The sequence below is a fragment of the Lissotriton helveticus genome, chromosome 5_1 (genome assembly GCF_964261635.1).
Source record: "Lissotriton helveticus chromosome 5_1, aLisHel1.1, whole genome shotgun sequence".
Taxonomy (NCBI): domain Eukaryota; kingdom Metazoa; phylum Chordata; class Amphibia; order Caudata; family Salamandridae; genus Lissotriton; species Lissotriton helveticus.
This window is the reverse complement of record NC_136065.1, coordinates 1,537,465,491-1,537,489,113: the sequence shown is the minus strand read 5'-3', so window position 1 is coordinate 1,537,489,113 and position 23,623 is coordinate 1,537,465,491. Positions and strand designations below refer to the sequence as shown.

General features: G+C 45.1%; 1 protein-coding gene across 2 annotated transcripts in view; it reads right to left on the bottom strand.

Annotated features, from left to right (window-relative positions):
- SLC41A1 (solute carrier family 41 member 1) overlaps nucleotides 1-23,623 on the bottom strand; it is a 116,120-nt gene that overhangs the window by 21,755 nt on the left and 70,742 nt on the right. For both annotated transcript variants that reach the window (XM_078644594.1, XM_078644595.1), the window contains exons 3-5: nucleotides 10,972-11,079; nucleotides 1,058-1,129; nucleotides 410-554 (exon numbers count right to left, since the gene is read on the bottom strand). In XM_078644594.1, the coding sequence (XP_078500720.1) occupies nucleotides 410-554; nucleotides 1,058-1,129; nucleotides 10,972-11,079 (325 nt within the window). The remainder of the gene's footprint in view (nucleotides 1-409; nucleotides 555-1,057; nucleotides 1,130-10,971; nucleotides 11,080-23,623) is intronic.

The window sequence follows — 23,623 nt, the reverse complement described above, 5'->3', positions numbered from 1 at the left end:
AAAAGTACATGTATTAAAGGAAAAACAAAACTTTATATTTAGGGTCTCCCTTTAAAATATTTGGCCCACCTACAGTTGTTAATGTTGCTTATACCAGTTGGTCAAGAGAAAAAAAAACCGTGCTTACACCAATTAGTTTCTACGTTAGCAAATGTAATTTATGGTGGATAAAGCAACCAAGTACTTAACAGTTCCTCAACTGAAGGGGAGATAATTAGGAATAATTTGAAGACCAGTGAGGATGCAATGTATAGTAAATTGGCTGCAGCTCTGCCACTTGCATCACTGTAACGAAGGTAGGTGTTGATGTGCCCTGTCCAAGTGCACATAGATTCACATTCATCACTCAGTCTTCCATCCAATGTTCCAGCCTTCGAGAACTCTGAAAAGCAGTAGACCACTAACTTACCCAGGATAAGTGATGCAATGAAGGCAGTGGCCACACTGCTGGCACACAGTAGAACTGCATGGCCAACATCGAAGTGGCCATCAGGGATCCATCCAAAAATCACTGCAGCAAGAGACGCCAGGAACCCCACCACAGTTGCCTGGACCTGAAACATTAAGATAAGAGAATGAGGACAGAATAGGCATGAGGGGGTGCTGGACAATGACAAGCCATTTAATCAGAGCACACACCCCAATCCACCTTTTTCCAAGGGCAAGGCCACAGAGAACGAGCTCCAGATAAAGAGAATATGCAGTATGAAAGGCTAAAACATAACATCCAGGCACCACAGAAATTAATGCGTCCCCGAGCAGCATTTGCTAACAAAATGGCAGGAATTTCCCATGAGCAGTCAGATCATGAACTCGCTTTAAAATGTAGGTACGTGCAACTTCTACCCAGATCGGAGTACAACAGTTACAGTCCATTAGATACAGCCCAATGTGCACACTGTTTAGTCGGTAACTGATGTACTCCGCCTTCAAGTATACAGCCAAGCAATAAAGAATACAGGTAAATGTGTCAAACATAACTCGACACATGGAGAGTAGGACACTTTCCTAATGCACAGAATGGTCCCCCTCAACCCTGGATCCTTGCGTCCCTCACCTGTATCAGTGCCATGTTCCCAGTGATCATGGACAATTGTTCCTTGGCAGTATCCATCTGACCAATGTTAGCCTATAGGGGGAAATTAAAGAGACGTTCATTAACTGGCAAAAAATTCAAAATAGAAGCCATACATTCTTACAGGGGACTCCTACAATGGTATAGGGCAAGATGCATGTGCAAGATCCTCGAGCCAAGAGAAAAGGACACTTTTTCGCATCAATCCTTAAATGGTAGGGGTGTGGAAAATATGCTAACACTCACAAAATAGCCTAGGTTGAGGTACTATTTGTACCATAAACCAAGACATTTAACACACTGGCTCACGTCATACTAGTTTCATAAACTCCACTTTTTGGCCTTCAAAGTGCTCAAGAAGGCAAGCAAGTCTTACAGGCACATGTGGTGATAAAGACCACTCTGGAGGCTGCCAGTCGCCCTTGTGACGATCTCACGCTCTGGTCCGCTACCTGCTGAACACTGCCACAGTTCAAATCCAAGCCAGATGGATTGGCAATGCCAAAGCTGGTCGAGTTACGATGTAAACATTTAAAAAGCCTGCTGCCTAGTAAATCATTGCTTTCTACATAAAAAAAGAATATATGACAAATTATTTCATGTGTAATGCTTCAGTGTATTTTGCATTCGGGAAAATCCGTAAGAGGCAGAATGATGAACTAAGCAGCCAATAGCATGCGGTGAGAGAATTACTTCGCTAGGTGCAGATACAGCATGCCATATATACTTTAAAGAATTGGTAAAAAAACAGTATGCAAACAGCAGCGCAGTGAAGCTGGAGCCTAAAAGTTTCTAGCATGGCAAAAAGACTTTTTTGGGGAATTCAGGAAAGCATAGAATAACCACAAAATCCATAGTCCATTACCGAGGTAGAAGCAATGTTCAGACAGAGGCATATTCACCGATCCTGAAATGCAATGACCTATTGCAGTATCAAGTTTATTTGATGCTGGGAATTAGCCGACTTGCCAACTCTCCCATTTTTAAACAGGAGAGCAGAGCCGCAGAAAGAAGGGTTACTTTTCCCCAAGAATATACAATATGTTAACATGGAGAAGCAAAGATTAGAACTTAGTTGCCAGGCCCCCTCTTTGCATGCACAACAGAGGTGCATAATTTCACCTGGGACAGGTGCGCCCCATACATCGAGGATGTGACACTGGGACCAATCAGCCCCAACACTGACATTTAACCAACCATCTAGAGTAGGTCTGTAAGACATGGTACACGATTACATACTACAAGCATAACAGCTAGTCATTATTACACGTTTGAGAAGCACATCGGTCACACAGGTAAGTGCTCAAACATCACCTGGGGTAAACCGGAGTCCTAAGTGTACTTGGGAGGTCACAACGGGCACCTGTTTGACTAATAATGGGGGTAGGCTGACTGGCAGTGCCGCTGGTCAGAGCGGCGATGCCAAAGCTGGACACAATGTGGAATGTCTCTAGGCAGGGGAACGCCAGGCTGGGAGGGATGGACGAGTACGGGATGAAGGCTGGAGCAGTTTTGGAAAAAGCAACAGGGCTGGAGCAGAGCAAGACGGACTCTCAAACGACTGTCAAAAGACCCCAAACACTTGGCATTCAGCACATTCTGCCATGTCCACAACACATTAACAGAACCTCAGTAAAGTCACCAGTAACCATGTGGGATGTAATGGCAGCTTTAAAAAGTAGCAGTTTCGATTATATTCATTAATACTTTCAACATTTCATATACTCCCCAACATGAGTTGGGAAATCAAAACATACAATTAGTAAACGCACACCGGACTTGTGTGTAGTTTTGAATAGTGCACCGACAACTCATGAACCAAAGTCCAACACCCTACACCATGTGCACCAGTCACTAGAAGGTTAAAGGGACCAGCACCCCAGTCACTAGAAGGTTAAAGGAACCAGCACCATGCCCTGCCAGCACGTTTGCTCTTCGGGATGAGATCAGTTTGATCATGGATGTAGTCTAAATCTTTATCCAAGTTGAACGTGTAAATTGTAATTCCCCCTCTCTACCCCTCCCCCCCAACCCCCTTTACTGGATTTCAGGGTATTTTTTAGATGGATGTGCATTACAAAAAGAGCCCGGGTTTCACGCTATGTGGGCAAGCCAATGGACGCTCACACCTACCATTTGGCTCTGGCTCGGCCTTTGATTCTAGTGGACTGCAGAGCCTAATTAGAGCCGAGCTGGCATCCCAGAACTTTCCCCATCTTCCCCCTTCCTCGTGTTAATAATATAAACAGAAAAAAATGAGGCCAGTGTAAGCCATCTTTGTGGTGTCTGTGGTCATTTTAAATGTATTTAATTTCTTTCACCATGGTGCTCGGCACTTTTTGCATATGGAATACTTCCTTGCACTTCTCATGGTAGTACAGGGACCCCAATGCATGCCATTTTAAGGGCTCTGTTAACTGACTAACATGCTTGTTCCAAAAATGGATTTTTAGATGTGCTCATTTCTGCATTTGAGATAGTCCACTGTATGAATTTCAGACTCCAAATCCAATTACCCCTCAAAAGAATTTAGTAAATTCAAAACACAACTGTTAAAAAGTGAACCAGCTTCAATTTGAATTATTTATAATCTTTAATTGTCTATATTTGCAACGCTTACTTTGTAGAGTTTTTTTCTACAGGTTAGCTGTTTGAGTTTTGGCTCTCCGGGCCAAACCATACCGTGGCATAGGTTCTGGCTCTGCTCTCCCTATACATTATGCTAGTTTAAATAGCTAGATTTTGCCAGTCGGTTGGAAAGGATAATGGCTGAAACGACAGCATCCTGGCCACAGTGGTAAAAGCTAGTCTGCTTACAGATGGTCTTCGATATATAACTCGAACAGCTATTAAAACATTTTTGCAGCAATCAAGGACACTGGAAATATGACTGACAAAAATGGACAAACAGCAGAAAAAGTGGCAGGAAAATACAGCACCAAAAAAACAAAAACAAAAAACGAACATGGAGTCCCTTTTGACGGTGCTCCGATTTGGCTTACACTTTATACAGTTCAATCCCAGATAAGAAGTCTCCGGGTTACTTCCCAAACGTTAATAATCTGATACACAATGTTTGCCTAAAGCCAGTTTAACCCCAGAGAAACAACCTGCCCTGGCCTAGGAGACGACTTGACCTGGAAACACAGACATCAGCATATTTTTTTTTAATCAGAGCCAGGAGATAAAGGAAACTCAAGGGAGGGCTGCACTGTAAATTAAGATAACGAAAGGAAACCGCGATAGTGGGGGCTATTCACTGTCGGGTAAAATAGGAAAAGCATGGTCAGGAAAATTAAAGTTGTGGAAAATGTAAATCTAAAAATTGCCAGCGTGCGCTGGATGAGTTCGTGCCCCTGTAAACTCCACTCGCTCACTAATCCCTGCGGGTGGGGCCGTTAACATGAGCAGGTGTTGATAACGAAGCTGCTGCGCTGCCCCCTCCAGGTGCGTGCAGGGAGGGACTGGTTATGCCCCTTTTACTCCTCCCAGATGAGCAGCCCCGCAGGCCATGTTATGCCCCAGAAGAGTGCGGATTGTTCATTATGCAACCCTTCTGCAGGAGCAGGTCGGGTCTGGAGGCCCCGACTTCCACCACTCCTGAATCCACCTTTCCCAGAACAGATTTTCCAGGGACCGACGTGACCATGAGTGACGTGGACCCAAGTTGAAGGCCCACCCGCCCTCTCCAGGACAAGAGGTGGACTTGCACGAGTTGTGTCGTCTGACGTCCGCAGGAACAGCTGCCACCTGGCATACCAGCGCAGGCATTTCAATCAGTAACTCGAGCGGAGCGATAAGGGCACTGTGACCCTAGGAGTACCCATCACAGGAAGGTTCTACGTCACCCCCTCGTACTCAATAATCTAAACCTTTCAATCACCCATCTTTTTTGGAAAAAACTTTTTTTGTAAAATGCGAGTTTGAGAACAAATGGAAATAAATAAAAATCAGTACAAACGCAATAATCGACATTACATCCTCAACAGTACAGAGATTAGCAGTATATGCGATATATGCTGGCCACACATGCTTGATGGCACTCACGCGCCCGAAGCCCATGATGGATGTGGTGTGAGGAGTTGGAAAAACAAAAAAGACGAAGAGGGCAACCCCCTGAAGGCAGCAGCGCCTGAGCACTGAACAGAAAATGTGTGCATCAGCAAATGTGCAATTCAGATTAAGTGCTCTAGAGTGCGGGCTCAAGGAGGACGCATGTCGTTGTTGTCCTCAACGTTAAGGAGAAAGGCCTCCCAGCACAAGACAACCCCTCATGCGGAGCCAGCAAAGAACGTGCGCTTCAGCGAGAGTCCATGTGAAGAGGTCGCGAAGCCAGCATTGAATGGCAGGTAGAGCAGTCGCCTTTGATGCCATTGCCAACAGACGTTTAACGAGAACGAAGGACCCAGTAGGCAAGAGGGCGTCTACAAGTATATTTGAGCTTCGGCACTATCTGGCAGGAGTAAGACACCATGCTCGGTTTTATTGTTTTCCTTTAATCTATGCATGTGCCAAAGAAAATACTGTGACCTATGTGAACAATGAACTAGGATGTTTGCTGTAACAAGGCATGTGTGTTCAGAGCTTTCGCTAAGAACTTTAGTGTCAGCCAGAGATCGAGAGCCTCATACCATGGACTGTTGTGCCATTTTGACCAACAGCTGTGTGAGGGACTCCAGATCTAGGTGAGAAGTAAGAAGGTTCCAATTACATTTCTTGTAGTAAAATCCACGGTAGAGCTGGATTTAAAGCACTTATTAGGGTACCATAGATAAGCAAACGTGGGCCCCCAGGCTGCTCAATTACGGAGAGCTGATTTGTTAGTGACAATACATTTCTAGTCTTATAACCAGTGCTTGAAATGGAAAAAATGAAGTGCAGGTACTCTGTGCCAGAGTACCTGCTTATTTCTGAGAAGTGCCGGTACTCTCCAATTAAAAAGTACAGCATTTCTCTTAAGTGCCGGTACTCAACCCACTCCAAATAAAAAAGTGCTGGTACTCTGGACAGTACCGGCCCATTTAAAACATTGCTTGTAACTAGCGATACACCTTTCACCAAAGTGCCATAGGGATACGAGCCATCAAAATCATGCTGAAGTGGGACTGATGACAGGTTTAGACCTCATGCAAACCACACAGTTTTATTCAAATTGTCTACCTGCTTCGAAGAATGCTGGTGACAGCCCTAAGCACCACAGACCGCGTTAGGCTAGTGTGTTAAAACCTTCATTCAGAAAGGTTATTCATTGGCATTGAGAATGTACTCATGGGTATGTTTTGGTAATCAGTTTGCATTAAAGAACTGCAAATGACTCCTTAGACAAGTACAACTCAGCTCTGAAGTTTAAAGAGAGCGCAACTAGTGCATCATTCATTCATAGTGCACGAAATGACCAGTGCTACAGTAGTGGCGTCATACCTTGGAGGAACTGCTTAGATCTTTCAGCAAGAGCCTGCAGAGATTAGGGATTGACAGTATCTATGAACAATTCCGACCAATGCAGGCTACCTTCCATGATACAAAATGCTCAAACAGACCTGGAGGAAGGCATTTTATGGAGAATTACGAGAGGGTTAAAAATATTCTGTCTTCGACAACACTTTCTGCGATGGCGGTTGTTCTCGGATAGATCTTTGCAAGCGCAGACATCAAAAATTTCCAGATTGTACCAACCAAGGCTGAAGGAGAATACCCTGTGGATCGACTGTTCCGGCAAACTTGTCTCGTATTGGGAGGTGAGAGGTCTTGGGGATTTGGGGGAGGGGGTTAAATATCAGTGGAGAATAGATATAAAATAAACCTACCCAACAGCCAGAATGGTTCCAACAGTGGTCCCGACAATGGTGGTTTGCAGACCTTCACCTGTCTGAGCAGGTACACTGGAGGTTGCTGTGCAGGCTGAATCTCCTCCACAAGTTTGGTCAGCCTAGCTCCTGAACGCCTACAATAAGGCTAGTTAAACCTACCATTTGAGTACCCAGACATTTTGAAAATAAGGCAAAAGGCCAAACGGCAAGCCACAAGAGCTTCATGCTCTTGTGAATGGAAGAGATTCTACATCTGGTGTGTACAACATAAAAAAAACTTTAATCTAACTACCTCTCAGGAAGCGCTGTTGCCATACCATCTTTATTTGGCCTGATCAGGCTAGCAATTGTCTTCAGTTAAAGTCTATTTGTTTGGTATTACTGCCTAAAGAAAATGTCACTCAAACACCCCAACCCACCCAAGTTCCCAGTGGTTAAGGACGTCCTTGAGGTCATTAAGAAAGTCTCCTGCCCCCTCCTACGATAAGGAAATACTCTGTGGGAATTGAATATTGCTCTCTCAGCACAAGTCCCCAGTTCAATCCAATTCTCAGCCTCCTTTCAGGATATATTTCATAGAAAGTTTCTTCCCTTGTAGCTGTAACCCAGCACTCCGGATTAGCTAAATTCAGGCATGTGCTCCCATGAACCTTACAAAGTATTCCATAGGAACAAAGTGGTCATGTGAACACAAACCAAGTTATTTCCTAAGGTTATTTTGGATCTCCATTTAAACCTAACTATTAATTTGTTGAATCTTACATAATCCTACTTCCCCCAGATAAGAGATATCTCCATATATTAAACACTAGAAGAGTGCTTACATTGTATCCAGATAAAACAGGAGAAGGAACACTACATTTGTGAACTATGGCCCCTTACAAACAGAACTTGACACTTTCAATAGTAGCTCCAGGTGGATAGTCTCTTGCATTCTGTTATGCTACAAAAAAAAGCAAACAAAACACTATCTGGTAAACCAGCTTCTGCTGCTTTACTGAGAAATATTCATATTGTGGAGAATTGTAAAGCAGCCATGTGAAGACAAATCCTTTGCAAGGCACTACGGTCTTAATTTAGAGCAGATGCCCAAGTAAGGCAGACCTCCTAAAGAGACCTCATTACGTGCTTCATTAAGGCCCCCCCACCCGAACAATTTTGTTCCTCCAGGGATGGGTTTGCCATTCTATTCAGAGGTTATGATCATCAACAAAGAATTCCTGAAGGAACAATTGCTTACCTGTAGATCTAGTTTCAAGGGGAAATGTGTACTAAAAACATAGGCCACTCCTACTCCTCTCAGGTGGAGGAGATTGTCACTTGAATCCCTGGGGCTTTTTGTAAGTAAATACATTGAATATGGAAGATTTCTAGGCTGCTATCCCAAAAAAAAAAAAACATAAAAAAACAAAAAAAAAAACGATATGGGCTAATTCAGAAAGGCGAATGAAAAATAGATAGTCTCTTTAAAAAAGTGCTTTGGGATCCTGGACGTGGGTGGAACTATTTAGTGCTTAGGATGATGAATGAATATTCCCCAGAAGGAGAAATAGGATTACTGGAAAACAAATTACAAATTAGGATTTCCATGAAAATCTGAAGCAGTTTCCTGTATCAATATTATCATGTACTTAACAGACAAGTTCTATGCTGAATTGAGGTCTGGCTAGAAACTGCATTAGAGGTGCTGTTAAAACCAATAAAATATATATGTATTTTTAAAGGGGGTCTTAGAGCTTCTACAATCAATGCAAAGTGAAGGGCAAAGGTGAGCTCTCTTCCCCTCGCATCCTGCTTCAGTGATTTCTTGTTGTGTCATGCACAGTGCTCAGCACTTTCTAATTAGGACACTTTCTTGATGTATGGTTACATGTGTAGCGTTTGTTATCCATTAGGTCTGTGTAGAAGTTTAAAGGAAAAATTAGCCCTCAACCACCTGCGCATCAAGGAAGCCAAGAGAATCGCCATCACTGCCCGCATCTAAAACACCACCAACTACACGAAGGAACTTCTCAAAATAGTTAAGGAATTCTCCAATCCGACAGCCAAACAACACCATCCACTCCTCCCAAGACCTCTGGGACACCCTCTCAGACTACTGCCACAGCAAGATTGCCCCCCCCTTTACAACAACTTCGACCCCCAACCCACTACTCTCAGCCTTTACCTCCTCAACCAGCCAAAGAACACCAGCCGAATGATCACCACATGGTCTCCGCTCACCACACAGACCACCAGTGTCGTACATTCACTCCTGGGCACTTGCCAACAGCTGCCCCCACATCTCTTCAACCCCAGAACCAACACAATCGGCATGAAACTAACCAGCATCTTCAACACCTCCAGCTCCATCACAACCTTCGGCTGATGGAAACACGCAGAGGTCACACCCCGCCTAAAGAAACCCTATGCTGACCCCAGCTATTTCAAAATTACTGACTGATCTCCCTGCTGCTCTATGCAGCCAAAACACTTGAGAAAGCCATCAAACAACAACTCACCGAACACATGGAACAAACCCACCTAATCAACACATCAGAATATGGATTCTGTGCCAACCACAGCACAGAGACCACGTTAATTGCTGCCACAGACTCCATCAGAACTCTCCTAGACTGTGGAGACACGGATCCTCCTTGACAAAGTCTCCCACCACAGCCTCACCAACAGACTCCACAACATCAGCATACTGCAAAATGCCCTCCAGTGGATTGCCTCTTTTACAAGACGCACACAGAGCATTCAACTCCCTCCCTTCACCTCTGCACCTAGGGACATCATATGCGGTGCACTCAAAATAATCATCCCTCAGCCCCACCCTGCTAAACATCTAAATGTCCCCCTCCATGTCAGATCCCATGGTCTAAACATTCTCCTACACAGACAACACTTAACTAATTCTCTTACTCACAGAGGACCCCTTCCAAAGCCACAAACAACTTCTGCAACACCATGACCAATGTAGCCAAATGGATGAGAGACAGCTGCCTCAAACTCCATTCTGACAAAATGGAAGTGCTGATCTTCGGGAAGTACACCTCTATATGTGACCAAAGCTAGGGTCCAGCAGAACAAGGACCAACACCCATACCAACAGACCACGCAACCTTGTAATGATCCAAGGCAGCCAATGGACCATGAAACATGCCAATGTAGTTGCCTCCTCCTGCTTCCACACCTTTTGTATGCTCCACAGAATATTCAAATGGACCCCAATCAACACCAGAAAGACTGTCACGCAGGCTCTCGTCATTAGCTGCCAAGACTACAGCAATCCTCTACACCGGAACCTCCTTCCAGCTACTCATTAGACTCGAGACCATATTGAACACTGCAGCCAGATCCAACACGGACCTCCCCAAACAGACTCACAACACCCCCACCTCAAAAACCTACACTGGGTCCATCCAGAAGAGATGCCAGTTCAAGATCCTCACACTCCTACAAAGTGTATACAATTAAGGACCATACTACATCAACCATACGCAACTTAATCTGCCTGCAAGACACCTATGCTCCTCCTCTTCCTCCCCCCCCCCCCCATCAGTCACAGCTGATGCAGTGGACATTCCTTATCCTAAATCGCAGCTATGGCCTGGAATGACCTGCCCCTTCACCTCTAAACAGCACCCTAAATGGTAGACTTCAGAAAGAACCTTGAGACCTGACTTTTTGACTTCGACCTGGCACCCTCAGCACCCATATGCCCCTCAGGGTGACAGTGCGGTGCTAGACAAGTGCAGATTAATTAAAAATATAGCGATTATTTTTTATATTATTTGTGAAACATTTTTGTGGCAATCTTCCATGCAGTGATCTAGGCCCAATTTGTTCCAAGAAACTTCTGACACCCTCAGATATTTCCTTCAAAGAAGAGCAAACAATAGTTCTCCCAACGTCCATCTAGGGAGTGCACAGCAAAATGGTCCAATGTGTGGTTCTGTCCCACAGGGGTACTTATGCCAGGTCGAACTATACAAGGGAGAGTGACAGTATACGGAGTGATCTAGTGCTTCCAAACCACCAACTTACAACTGTAGAAGCCAAGACCTGTCCCCCTTACACTTCATCCCAAGGAATACTCACAGCAGTGGAGAGTCTGGAAGCAAGCGTCATCTCGAGGTTCCCCTTCAAACCCAGTAGTGCTGGCACCAGGATGAAGACCTCGGTCACTTCTTGGAAGACTTCCCAGTGCTGGAATAGAAGAGGAAGATAGTTTAAGAGTGGCTTCTGGAGCAACAGAAGAGGTGGAGAAGACTACTTAAGGGCAGAGATCAGACACTGGTGTGGGAGGTAGAGACAGAGCTCCTTTGAAATTCAAAGAGTGCCTCCTTAGGGAGGGGTTGAAAATTACCTGTCCTTCTTGGGCACTGCAGGTTTCCTTTGATGGAAAATATGAAGGGTCGGCCTACTAACCCTGAATGACAGCTAGATGCCGGATCTCTCACCTCATGGTCCTATGTTGTGGGTCCCTCAGACCGAAGAGGAATTCAGTTTTACCTGCCCTGAGGATTTATTACTTTAAACAAAGTCACTAAAACAGACTGTGCTGGTCACTCAGTTCCCCCACAATCACCGGAGGAAAAGGGAAGAGCATCTGGAGAACAAACATTTCAAATACAGCATTTCTATTTGCAGTTTCCCTCCATCCATTTTTAATGGGAAATTGAAACTATATTCAACTGGATTCACCCTATGGGTGATGGTGGTGTGTACAGTGGCTTACGGAGGCCGCAGGGACAACAAGAGGTTCAACGCAGACACTGACCGAAAGTTTCGGTCCACTCCTCTGCCGGAATACTCCATGGGGCAAATTTGGCAACAAGCCAACTAATGCTCTAAGAGGGAATCCCCCTCACACATGTAAAGCATCTTAGCGAGTGCTACACATTTTCAAAATTACACAATCCCTTAAAATAAGTAACTTGCACCTACACACTTTGGTCCCGAGGAATGCCAGGTTTAATCATAAAGGCCTGGCTGAAACATGTAGACCACACCTGGATGTAGGAGACCCTAATTAACACTCCTATAACATCCGACAGCCATTTTTTTAATGCTAACAGTGACCCAGTTATTAAAATATAATTTACCCTCGGGTACTGGGATCCCTGTATAGCTTTTAAACTTTCACCTTCACGTCACTACACTGCACACTCCGAAACATGCCTGCTCCGCTGTATTCAGGCGTCGAAGCGCACCCGGGACAATCCGTGTCACTGGGTGGGCTCGATGAAGCATGCCACCAACCAGGTTGGTGGGTGAGGGCTTCATGAACAAAAAAAAGGGTTTGTACCCGGTCTTACAGTCTTGAGTCTATGTAAATTGACAAATAGGCTAGTCCTTATTGATTTCACATACAGTGGAATTGTAACATGCAAATGCTTCCCTCTACAGTTTGCCATCTCAGAAAGCCTCAATATTAAAAGAAGTCATGCATGCAAAACTTGGACTTCCATTTCAGATTGTAGACAACATTTTTCTTTCAAATGATTACTTCCTTTATACATTTCTCCTGCACAGTGATTGAGCCTCCACTGGTGTAAATGTATTTCAGAATCCCAGCACAATCTTGCCCTCGGATCGCCAATAGGTGTGCTTCTCGCCCTTAGCACACACCAACACCACACAGACGCACACGGGCAGGCCTGGGTTTCTCGCCCACTAACGTGCACACATGCACGTGAGACATCCACAAACCTCTACACCGGTAGCTTCGCTTCTGTGTGTTAGGCAACAACTCTTCACACGCATTACTTTAGTCCTCAGAGCGCGCACACACACACAATTAGCTTGCAACAAATTAATCTGCTAAACAAATTTCACTATTAAAATACTTGCTGCACTGTCCATGAGGCGGCTGCCTGATACACCAGCAATCACTGCCAAGTAATAATCGGCAAATTAACGTCACAAGGTAAAATCAGGGATCACAGTCCTTTTTGAAGCTGAAGCCAAAGCAAATCAGACCATTGGTTGTCACCAGGTCATCGATCCCATCCTCATCGCCAATTTCAAGATGTCACTCAGTTAAAGTGAAAGGAAGGTAGCTTATTATAGCTACCAGTAACGACCCCTGACGAGCAGCCACCTCACCATCAAGTGTCAGCTCCTGTTTACAAGAGGACTCTCTAACGTACATTCTACATTGCTGGCAGGAGCTGGAGCAGTAATGGTGGAGACACCATAGACTTACCTCTCACCCGGCACTCTCATTCCTATCACCCTCCACACCTCTCACCCTGAACTCAAACCGATCCTGCACTCACACTATCGATATACCACTCACCCTATATTTGACACTCAGACACTTATCAATCTTCATTCATGCGCCACTCACCCTGCACAGAGAGCACTCATACTATTCTCTCTGCACTCATACACTTAACATATTAATATTTCCATAAGCGAAGCCTAATGCATGTACTAATGTAGGATTTAATCTGTTGTTGCTATGCTCTCAGAGTACAGACCACAAGTCACATACAGATTTGCCTTAATCCCGATTGTCCCTTCACAAGTTGCCCACATCATACTTAAAGGATCACAACCTTTGCTTTCCATACTTCTTGAAACCCAATATATGATCCGTTAGCTCATCTATTAATACGGTCAGCCATTGCACGAAATGCCCCCATTTTCTCCCCTCCCTTAAAGATCATACCCAATTCCTCCGAATGTCATTGACCACAAAGAAACTGAATTAAAAGGCATGGAAAAGCCCCTGTGGAGCACAAGAATAATCCCTATAAACAATCAATAACTACAAAAATACTAACCTTTGAACCGGAGCAGCGCACTACCCGGTGTAAAATACATCAATGCATTATATAGCACTTACTATCCCGGACAAGGCGATTATGATACAATGTAATACATAACCCACATAAAAACTAATACCATAACACCAAGTCAGTCGATTGCAGTTCATACAGGCTGCCTAATTTCCTTTTACTGCTTCACACTTCCATTCACAGAAGACAAAACTGCTAAGGGTCATATCCATTAATTACCCCATGCTGTACCAGTCCACAGCAATAAACCACTCACCAACATCTGATCAGGCGTGGAATAACTAAATACATCATTCACTGGCAAAAGGAAGACCTGGAGTCCACCACTGTAGATCCCAGCTAACTACACATAACTATTACTTGGCATCTCAGTGACAGTCAGATTTGGGATGATATTAAAATCAATCCCAGCCGATCATCCACCACAAGTTTTTCAAACTATGCCTGCTCAGGACCGTAAACTTTTAACAAGCAATCTCAGAATGGACACCCCAGTGCAGTAACAAGCTAAGTGGACCATGAGCATAAGAAATACCAAAAAGGTACCTGCAGAGCTGCCACCTTACTGAAACAAACTGCAGACCCATCCTTCACACCTCCTCAGCCATCACTCTGCTATGTGCTGCGTTCCGTAACAGGATAAATGTACCCTTGTGGTCCTTAGTGGACCTGGAAACGCTTCCCACATAGGATTAAAACAAAGACAATACACTTCCAACCAACCACCCCACACGATGTAGCAAGCTACCCATGTAGGCAAGCGCTTCAGCGCCCTACATGGGGTAGTAAGCGTTCTATAAATATTACAATACTAGAGGGAAGGAAAGAGGAGGAACTTGGGGAAAGTGAGGGGGCTCCCTATGATAAGAAATGCAAGGAGGAAGATTAGGAAAGGGCTGCAGCACCTGCGTTGATGTTGTGCATGAGGTGCAATTATTAAAGTAAATAACCGAATGGATATCACTGATATTTGTAGAAGATCAGTTAATTCATCGATTTATCACATAGGGAGCGGAGGTGCAGACTACACAGCACCGCTACCAGTGCAGAAAGACCAACATTGCAGACCAATGTATAGTCGTGGCCGTACAGCTCAGCTGAAAAACTGAGGTCTTCTGTAGTAGTGCTGCAAAACCGATGCGCAAAAGGGTTTTCGCCTCTGGAACTGGCTGGTTTGTACAATCAAAATGCCCTCCAAACCATCTCCCTTCAATGTCATCTTTATATGCATAGGTAAACTAGCTTCTAGTTTGAGGTTTGGATATTTTCATGCCCACAAAACAAATGACATTACAAATATGTACGTGAGACGTGAGCTGTAAATAATCCTAAAACTTTGCTTTTAGAATACAAAAAACCCTACATTGCACAGGCAAGATCAGGGTTAGACAACTTTTAAGCTAATCAAAAATACTCTGTTACAAGGCCGTTTTTCAGTAGCTGCCGCTACAGACCTCGAACAGGTCATCCAGAAAGTCACCACCAGGATCACCGACAACACCGTCAGAATTGCCCCACTGAAAGATAAAAAAAAACTCCAAACATGCCAACTGGTACACCCAAAACTCAAAACTACAAGTGCAACTGCCTCCACCTGGCGAAACGATGCCACAGTACCAAGAACCCCACCGATCGACCAGCGCACAAAACAGCCCTCAGCAAATATCGCTGGAACCTCAAGAAAGCAGCCATCACTACCCGCATCATGTCAGTTGCTAACCACACAAAGGAACTCTCCAAACTGGTTAAAAAAAATTATCCAGCCCAACAGCCATAGAGAACACTATCCACCCCTCCTGAGAACTCAGTGACAACCTCAGACTACTTCTACAGCAAGATCAACAATTTCACCCTCCAACCCGTCACCCTCAATCCATTGACCTCTACCAACCAGCGAAACTATTGCCACCTGGTCTCCGCTCACCACCTGGTCATCCAGCCATCATGTCTTCCATCCACTCTAAGACGCCCACCGACCCCTGCCCCACCCACCTCTACAACCTACAACAAACCCAAAAAGCACACAACTCACTAGAATCCTCAACCCCTCCACAGCAACCTTCCAGGACAGACTGAAACATGCAGACATTGGACCCCTCCTAAAGAAAGCCTCTGCCGACCCCAATGATAAAAAATCATCCGATCTCCCTGCTAGCCCCCTCTACCCTGGATGCCTCAATCAGGATTCCGTGCCAGCTACAGCACTGAGACCATACTTGTACTTATTGCCGCCACAGACTACATCAGAACACTCCATGACCATGGACAAACTGTGGCCCTGATCTTTCTCAACCTCTCTACTGCGTTCAACAGTTGCCCAAAACACCCTCATCAACAGACTTTACAACATAGGCATACAGCAAGACCCCCCTCAAGTGGCTCGCCTCCTTCCTTACAGAATGCACACAGAGAATCCAACCGCCTCTCTTCACCTCCGCCCCAAAGAACTTATATGTGGTGTACCACAAGGATCATGCAGCAGCCGCACCCTGTTCAACATCTACATGACACCCCGCCCCCACTACTTAGACGTTGTCAGATCCCACGGACTTAACATAATCTCCCACGCAGACAATCAACTAATCCTCTCGCTCCCAGAGGACCCCTTCTGAGCCAAAACCAGCTTCTGAAATGCGATGACCACCCCGGCCAAATGAATGAGCCAACTGCCTCCAACCCAACTCTGACAAAACTGAAGTGCTGATCTTCGGGAAGAAAACCTCCACCTGGGACCACAGCTGGTGGCATGAACCTACACCCACACCCACACCAACTGGCCATGTAAGCAACCACAGTTCATCCTAGACAGCCAACAGACGAATAAACGACAAGTCCATGCAGTTGCCTCCTCCAGCTTCCACACACTTCGCATGCGTTGCTGAATGTTCAGATGAATCCCAACCAACACCAGAATAACCATCACTCAGGTCCTAGTCAACAACCACCTTGACTACGGCAACATCCTCTACACAGACATCTTCACCCAGCTCTACAGAAGACTGCAGACCAAACAGAACACTGCAGCCACTCTTCCTGGCCCTTGCCAAACTAATCCATATCACCCTCCACCTGAGTGACCTCCACTGTCTCCACATCCAGAAAATATGCCGGTTCAATATCCTCACACACGCCTACAAAACCCTCCATGACCTAGGACCTGCCTACTTCAACTGAACTTCCAACAACCCTCTAGACAACTGTGCTCTTCATTCGCCTTTGCACACACCCCTGCATCCATCACAGCAGTGGCAGCTCCATCTCCTGAATCACTGCCAAGACCCGGAAAGACCTTCCCCACCAGCTCCTTACAGCTCCCTCACTGGCAGACCAGAATAAGACGCAAGACATGGCTCTGACGGAGACACAGAGCCCAGATACACCTAGGGATGACAGTGTTGCGCTCTACAAATGCGGATTGATTTTGCCAAGTGCTTTTTTAATTTCTTGAGGTGTTATGCCTCATACCGTTTCAGAGGGGACACACACAATAATGACCTTCGACAAGGTTGTGTTTTGAACTGGAGAAAGTCTATGCTCTCAGACTGAAAACAATCAGTTTGCCCATCCCTCTTTTTCTACTGCAGAGTACCCCGTGGCTCTTCATTATCCCCCTTTTATTTAATCTTTACATCCACCCTACATAACCAAAAGTAAAAATATACTATTATGCTGATTCGATGCAGCTACTTTTTAACCTTGAGACTGCTCCTGAGTCTGTAGAATTCTTCCAAAACGACAATATTTATATGGGATTGGATAAATTGCCATCATTTAAAACTAAAAGCGGACAATACAGAGGTGGTGATGGTACCCCCCCCCCAAAAAAAAAACCCTGCATTGTTGGAGTCCCTCCTTTTGGCCTCTAGAGTTGGGTTCACCCTCCTACTCCACATAAAATAAATAAAATAAAAAACACTGCATATTTGTTGAACAAGATCTCTTAATGAAGCCTCAGATTGGAGCAGTGATTTAAGATTGGTAAAAATGTACATTTTAAATCAGGAAATTTGTTGGTCAAAGCTATTGTCCCGATTGTAGTCGCACTTGTGATTTCAAATATCAATTACGCTAATGCTCTTTACTTGTGTCTTCCTAAGGGCGGGAGTCAAAAACTGCAGATGGTCCACAACCAAGTAGCCCGACTGATCTGCCAACAACTCAGTTTCTGCCACACTAAATCCTCGTTAAAGAAATTGCACTGGCTTTCAGTTGCTCAGAGGTCCCGGTTTAAAACGGGATATAAGATTTCAAATGCACCATGGCAACACCCCGACTTTTGTAGCCCCTAGAATCCGGAACTTCTTCCCCAGGCAAAACCTCAGATCAGCACACCACAAGCTTTTAGAGGTTCCCAAATTCAATAGGAAAGGATTGGGTGATAACCAGGTTTGCTGTGCTGGCTCCTGATGTTTGGAATGCTTTCCTCAATAACGTAAGAGCCACAACCTCCTATGACCATTTTAGAACCCGGTTAAAAAAACCTGGCTTTTTATACAAGGCCATAACAAACATCCCTTTCTTTGTGTCTCCGGTTCGGTACGCTCAGTGCCATAAAACCTTTGAGTGATCGTGCACTTTAGAAATTCTTTATAACAATACTAAAAGAGGCACCTGGGCCTTTGAACTAACACTGGGGGAGGAGGTGGGGGGGAAGGGGGAAAGACTGGGAGATTTTTATTGGAGCTAGACCTTCTAGATTGCATTAGTGATGGAAAGAAGCAGGTCTCGAGTGGCCTACAAATTCTATTTCTGGTGAGCTTGTGCGGTGACAGGTTTAGGTCCTCTGAGACAGGAGACAGTGAGCTGATGCTGGGCTCTGATGTGTCCCTCCCATCCTCCTTCAGTGAGTTGGATTTCCTGCACGTTTGTAAAAGGAAAAATGTCTATTCCTCGCACGGAGGCAGGGACAGTGCCAATGATGGTGCAACATTATTAGGGTCTGAGAGTTCCTTAAGTACTCTAAAAGAGTTGTGGGACAGCTCTGGGCTGAGGTAATCTGGTCCGAGTAAAAGGTGGCCAGGGTAGTTCTACAGAGACCATGATAGTTTCTCTGGGCTGTTTTGCATTGGTGCTTACTGCATTCATAAGAGTCTCCAGTACCGCTCTAGGCCCTTGCATCATGTTTTCTCCACCCGTATTGCCTCTGAACCATGGGGCAAGAGGGGGGCCTAACCGGGCAACTAAGTCTGGTTGGCAGGACCAAATCCAATGACTCCCACAGACAGTCTTCATTCCTAGGCGGATTGAACTCGGCCACTTGTTCAAAGCTAGGCATCGAGCTCCTCAGTTGGCTGTTGAGTGCCAGGATGTCTAGTCTCGACCAGGCCCTAGTCTTAAGCTACGGGTCATGCCACACTCTGGGTAGAGCATGACCGGTCCACACAAAGAAAGGTACTGCATAGTGATCCAACCCGACAGGGGCAGTGTTAAGATTGTTTTATGTTGGAGAAGATTGGAACAAAAAGGTGGCCTGCTTGAGCATTGGTACAGCAGTGGTAAGAACCAAACGCCCTGAGGTCCGCAATTAGAGTCTGGCCAGGACTGCATAGATTACCCTCCAGATGGATACTGAGCTCCAACAATATAGAATTAGCAGATCGGAAGATGTGGGGGACGAGTAAATCAGGAAGCAACAAACCAATCGGCAATGTATCCCGGTGGGCGGTATATTAATGCAACAAATACTGTAAATGTATGCAAGTCCTAGTGAAAAGGACACCGCTTCATAGGCCAATCTAAATAGTTCCTGTATATTTGCATCTGTAATGATCTTTGAACACAACGGCAATCCCACCTACTGATTTGCAAGGCCTGTCCCTCCTCACCATAGAGTCATTGTGGCAAAGCAGCATAATATCAGGTATAGAGGCTTCATGGCGCAATGTTTCTATAAGAAAACTGGCATCCGGAGCATGATCCTCCAAAAATGATAAAAGTATGGTTGGGGGCTAGGTAAAGTATGGACATTAATGCTGTAGAAGTGTAACTTGTCTTCTATCCCATTGCGTGAGGCGTTAGCCTCACTGCTCACTGAAATGGCTGTAAAGGTTGCATTGCCTTTAGCAGATTGCAAAGGGTCATCGTGTGCAGGTTTGTTGGCTCTTCAGCAGGTCAAATGAATCTCGATAGGCTTCTAAACAAGTGGGCGGAATACTTTCAATTGTTGGGCAGAGAAGGTCATTAATTTTAAAATGGGCCAGCTCTTTCCAAGAAGGTCGAGGGTGAGATTTTTCCAGTAAATGAGTGGAGATGAGGCAAGAACAGCCAGGTCTTTGCAGAAGCCCTTTACTGCAGTGTCCAAACAATTTTGGCACACCTTACCTGCCTCCTGCCCCGGTCTACTCTTGCAAGTTCTTATGAGAATCAACAAGCTCCCACAGTGTAGCAGTAGAGGGTCAAGTTGGCGCTTGGCCAGCTTTCATTGGATTACCCCATGGAAAAATGTAGACCTGCCTACATTTGCAACCTTTTCACCATGTGAGGAGGGGCAGGGCCTTGAAAGGGGAGAGCTTCGTGCCAAGCAAGCCAGGGGCGTTTTAAATTCACTGCCTCCAAGTACACAACCGCCCTACTGGCCTCCCTCACACTATTTACTGCCCTACCAACACCAAAACAAAGCTGCTGAGGCTGCCGCCCATGTCCTTGGGAGGTTTCACACCTCAAAACGGACATCGGCTTTGCAGAACCTTAAAACAATTCGCTGGGAGCTTGCTCGCTGCAGGGAGTTCCAGATAACTGTGTGCACACAGTGTGATATTGGCTCCTGAACAGGTGACATTTGTGAAGGCAGCAGCTATCGTGTGACAATGTTGCAGTGTCAGTTGAGAGGTCTGAAAAAGCTCTTCAGCGCTTTCAGCCCCAGTTCTGCAGCAGAGTGTGGTGTTTTTGTGGAGGGTGGGGGGGGGGGGGGGGGGGGGGGAATACAGCAACAGCTAGCTTTTTACCTGTTGATAGTGGGAGTAATCAGAATACAGAAGTCAGAGGTGCTGCTTCTGCTGCCACAAACACTGCATTAACCAGCATTGTTAAAGGCAAAAGGTCTCTACTATGATAACTATTGGTTTTGGCAAGGTTTTTGTAGCATGGTGTACAGCAGTGTGGCTTAAACTAATTTAAGAAAGTGCTATGACCCAGCCAGGGCATATGCACTTTTTTTCCCTTTAGTGCTGGATGATTCATAGTTTAAAAAAAAAATCTTTTTAGCCATGCAGCACATCAGCCACGCTACTATACAGTATAGTTACAAACTATTGCCAAAGTTAGCAATGCTTATGCGGTACAGCATGAAGAAAAGGCAATTTCAGAGCCAAAAATGTTCAAAGGTGAGACCCAATGCTTTTTATGTCTGCACAACAAACATGTAATTGAGCAAATCAATTAAAATCGCCCATGTGTGAAAAGAATATCAAATCATCAAATCAGGAACATTTATTTAACGAACACATCACGCAAAGGTCTCATGGCACTGTCGGACAGCTCAGAGTTCTCAGCATAAGAGGGACAGAGCTAATGGTCAAACAGCCATGTTTTTAGATTCTGGCAGAAATGGTTCTGATCAGCGATGGTACGTAGGTGTAAAGGCAGTTTGTGCCACAGACTGGGGGCAATAAAGGAGAAAGCCCAACCCCCGACAGTATGTACTCTGAGCGGAGTGAGGAGGGATTTGTGACAGGATCTTAAGGGCCGGTTTGGCTGGTACCAACCTATTTTTTTGGTCCGGTAGCCCGGATCTCTACCATACATGTTTTTATGTGTTAGGCATAAGATCTTAAAATAGGTTCTCTTTACTGGCAACCAGTGAAGAGGTCTAAGGCTGGGAGCTGAGGGGGATCCTGATGGAAGATTCAGCACCAGCCTGGCTGCTGTATTTTGCAGGACCTGAAGTCTGGAAAGAAGGTCTACACTTATTTCAGACAGCAGAGCGTTGCAGTAATCCATACGGCTGATAATCAGTCCCTGTACCAGTGGTTTCTTGGCTTCTAGCGGGATCCACTTAAACACTTTGAGCAAATTGCGCATCATGCCAAAACAGGAGCCAATTATGTGGTTGACCTGATTTTTTCATTGATAAAGTATTGTCAATCTGAATTTGTCAATTCCTCGCCATCTGCTTTAGGGGCGGGCAGGGACCGAGATTTGGAGGCCACCAGTCATCAGACCAGTGCTCATGAGCCTTACCAAAAAGTACTCTCGGTCTTGCTTCAGTTTAGTTGTAGGTGGTTGATCATCTATTTATGTGAGACATACAATTCCTAAAACGTGATTTTGTATCCATAGGGTCAGGACCAAGGGTGATCAGAATGTGAGTATCATCGGCAAATGACATTACATCAAAACTGGATGATCTGATCACCGTGGCCAGAGGGGTCATATAAAGATTAAATAGCGTAGGCCTCACGATTGAGCCCTGTGGCACTCCCATCTTAACAGGCCTGCTACATCGCCAATCTGTACTGCAGGGACTCGATCTATTAGATAACTTTTAAGACATTTCAGGGCCTTCTCCCCCCCCCCCCCCCCCCCCCGACACCAATATCCCAGAGGTGTTGTTAAAGAATGCTATGGGATAAGGTGTCAAAAGCTGCTGATAGATTCAGCAGCAGGATGAGAATAGATGACTGGACTTTATCCAATGCTAGTCTGATGTCAGTGACTTCTACCAGTGCCGTTTCAGTACTATGGGCGGCCCTGAAACTGGACTTTGAAGGATCGAGTAGACTATGACTTGAGATGGTCTACGAGCTGTCGGTTAACCAGTGACTAGAGTACCTTCCCGAAGTAAGGGAGCAACGAGATTGGAAGATAATTAAAAGTTTTGGGTATTCAGTATTTTTTTTTTTTTTTTTTTAAGAAGTGGCCTGACTGGCAGTTTTCCATAGCTTTGGGACCACTGATGTTGGCAGTGACCTTTTAAATTGATTTGTGATACGGTCAAGAAGCACCAGCTCAATTTTAGGCAGAAAACGGGGTGACACAGGATTGACTGGCGAGCCAGATTTAATTTTTCCATGGCCTTGGCCACTTCCTCAGAGTTGTATTGGGAAAATTCCTCTAGCAGGGGGAGAGGTCAGTGGAGGAGGTATAATATTTTTCCTGGGTATTTAAAAATGTATGTGAAGGAAAGGAGCTGTGAATAGTGATAATTTTTTCCTCGAATTATTTGGAAAGAGAATCCGCCCTATCCTGTGAGACAGGGACACCTAACTGAAGAAGGGGCATCGTAAATTCCTTTAAGCTGTTCGAGTTCTTTATTGGAATTTGCTGCTTTTTCGATTCAGTTTAGGAGGAATTTTTTTTACTTTGCCTGATATTTTCCATACAACTACGATGGACATTTTTATAGCTCTCATGGTCAATTTGGGTTTTACTTCTCCATTTACATTCTGCAGTCCTACAGGAGGCCTTGAATGTGGACCGCTCTGTGAACCAAGAGGCAATTCTAGGTCTTATTTTAATCTTAGTAAGAGGAGTGATCTGATTTAGTGCAGTTGTCATTTCTCCCTCAAAGAGGGAGGCTGCATGATCAATGTTCTCCTCTTGACACTGGACGGAGGTTAAAATGAGCTGAAAAGGAGCTAGGAGTGACTTTGCCATGATCTACTCCATATAGTCTCACTCCTAATCTTATTTCCAATGGTCAGAGTTGGAATTGTGAACTTCAATAGGTCATGGTCTGACCATAATAGAGGGGATGGAGGTTCTACTATGATGTTTGTGGCATAAGTGAATACTAGATCAAGCATATGGCCCACAACATGGGTAGGGCCAATCACCATTTGAGTTAATCCTAAGGTGCATACTGGTGATCAACTGATTTGTATCTGGATCAGAAAAAAATCTCTTGTGATAATTAAAATCACCTATTAAAAGGAAAACCCTGGCAGCCAGGGCGTGAGGGGCAATGGCCTCGAGTAATTTATGGATACAGTTGTTTTTCGGGCTCT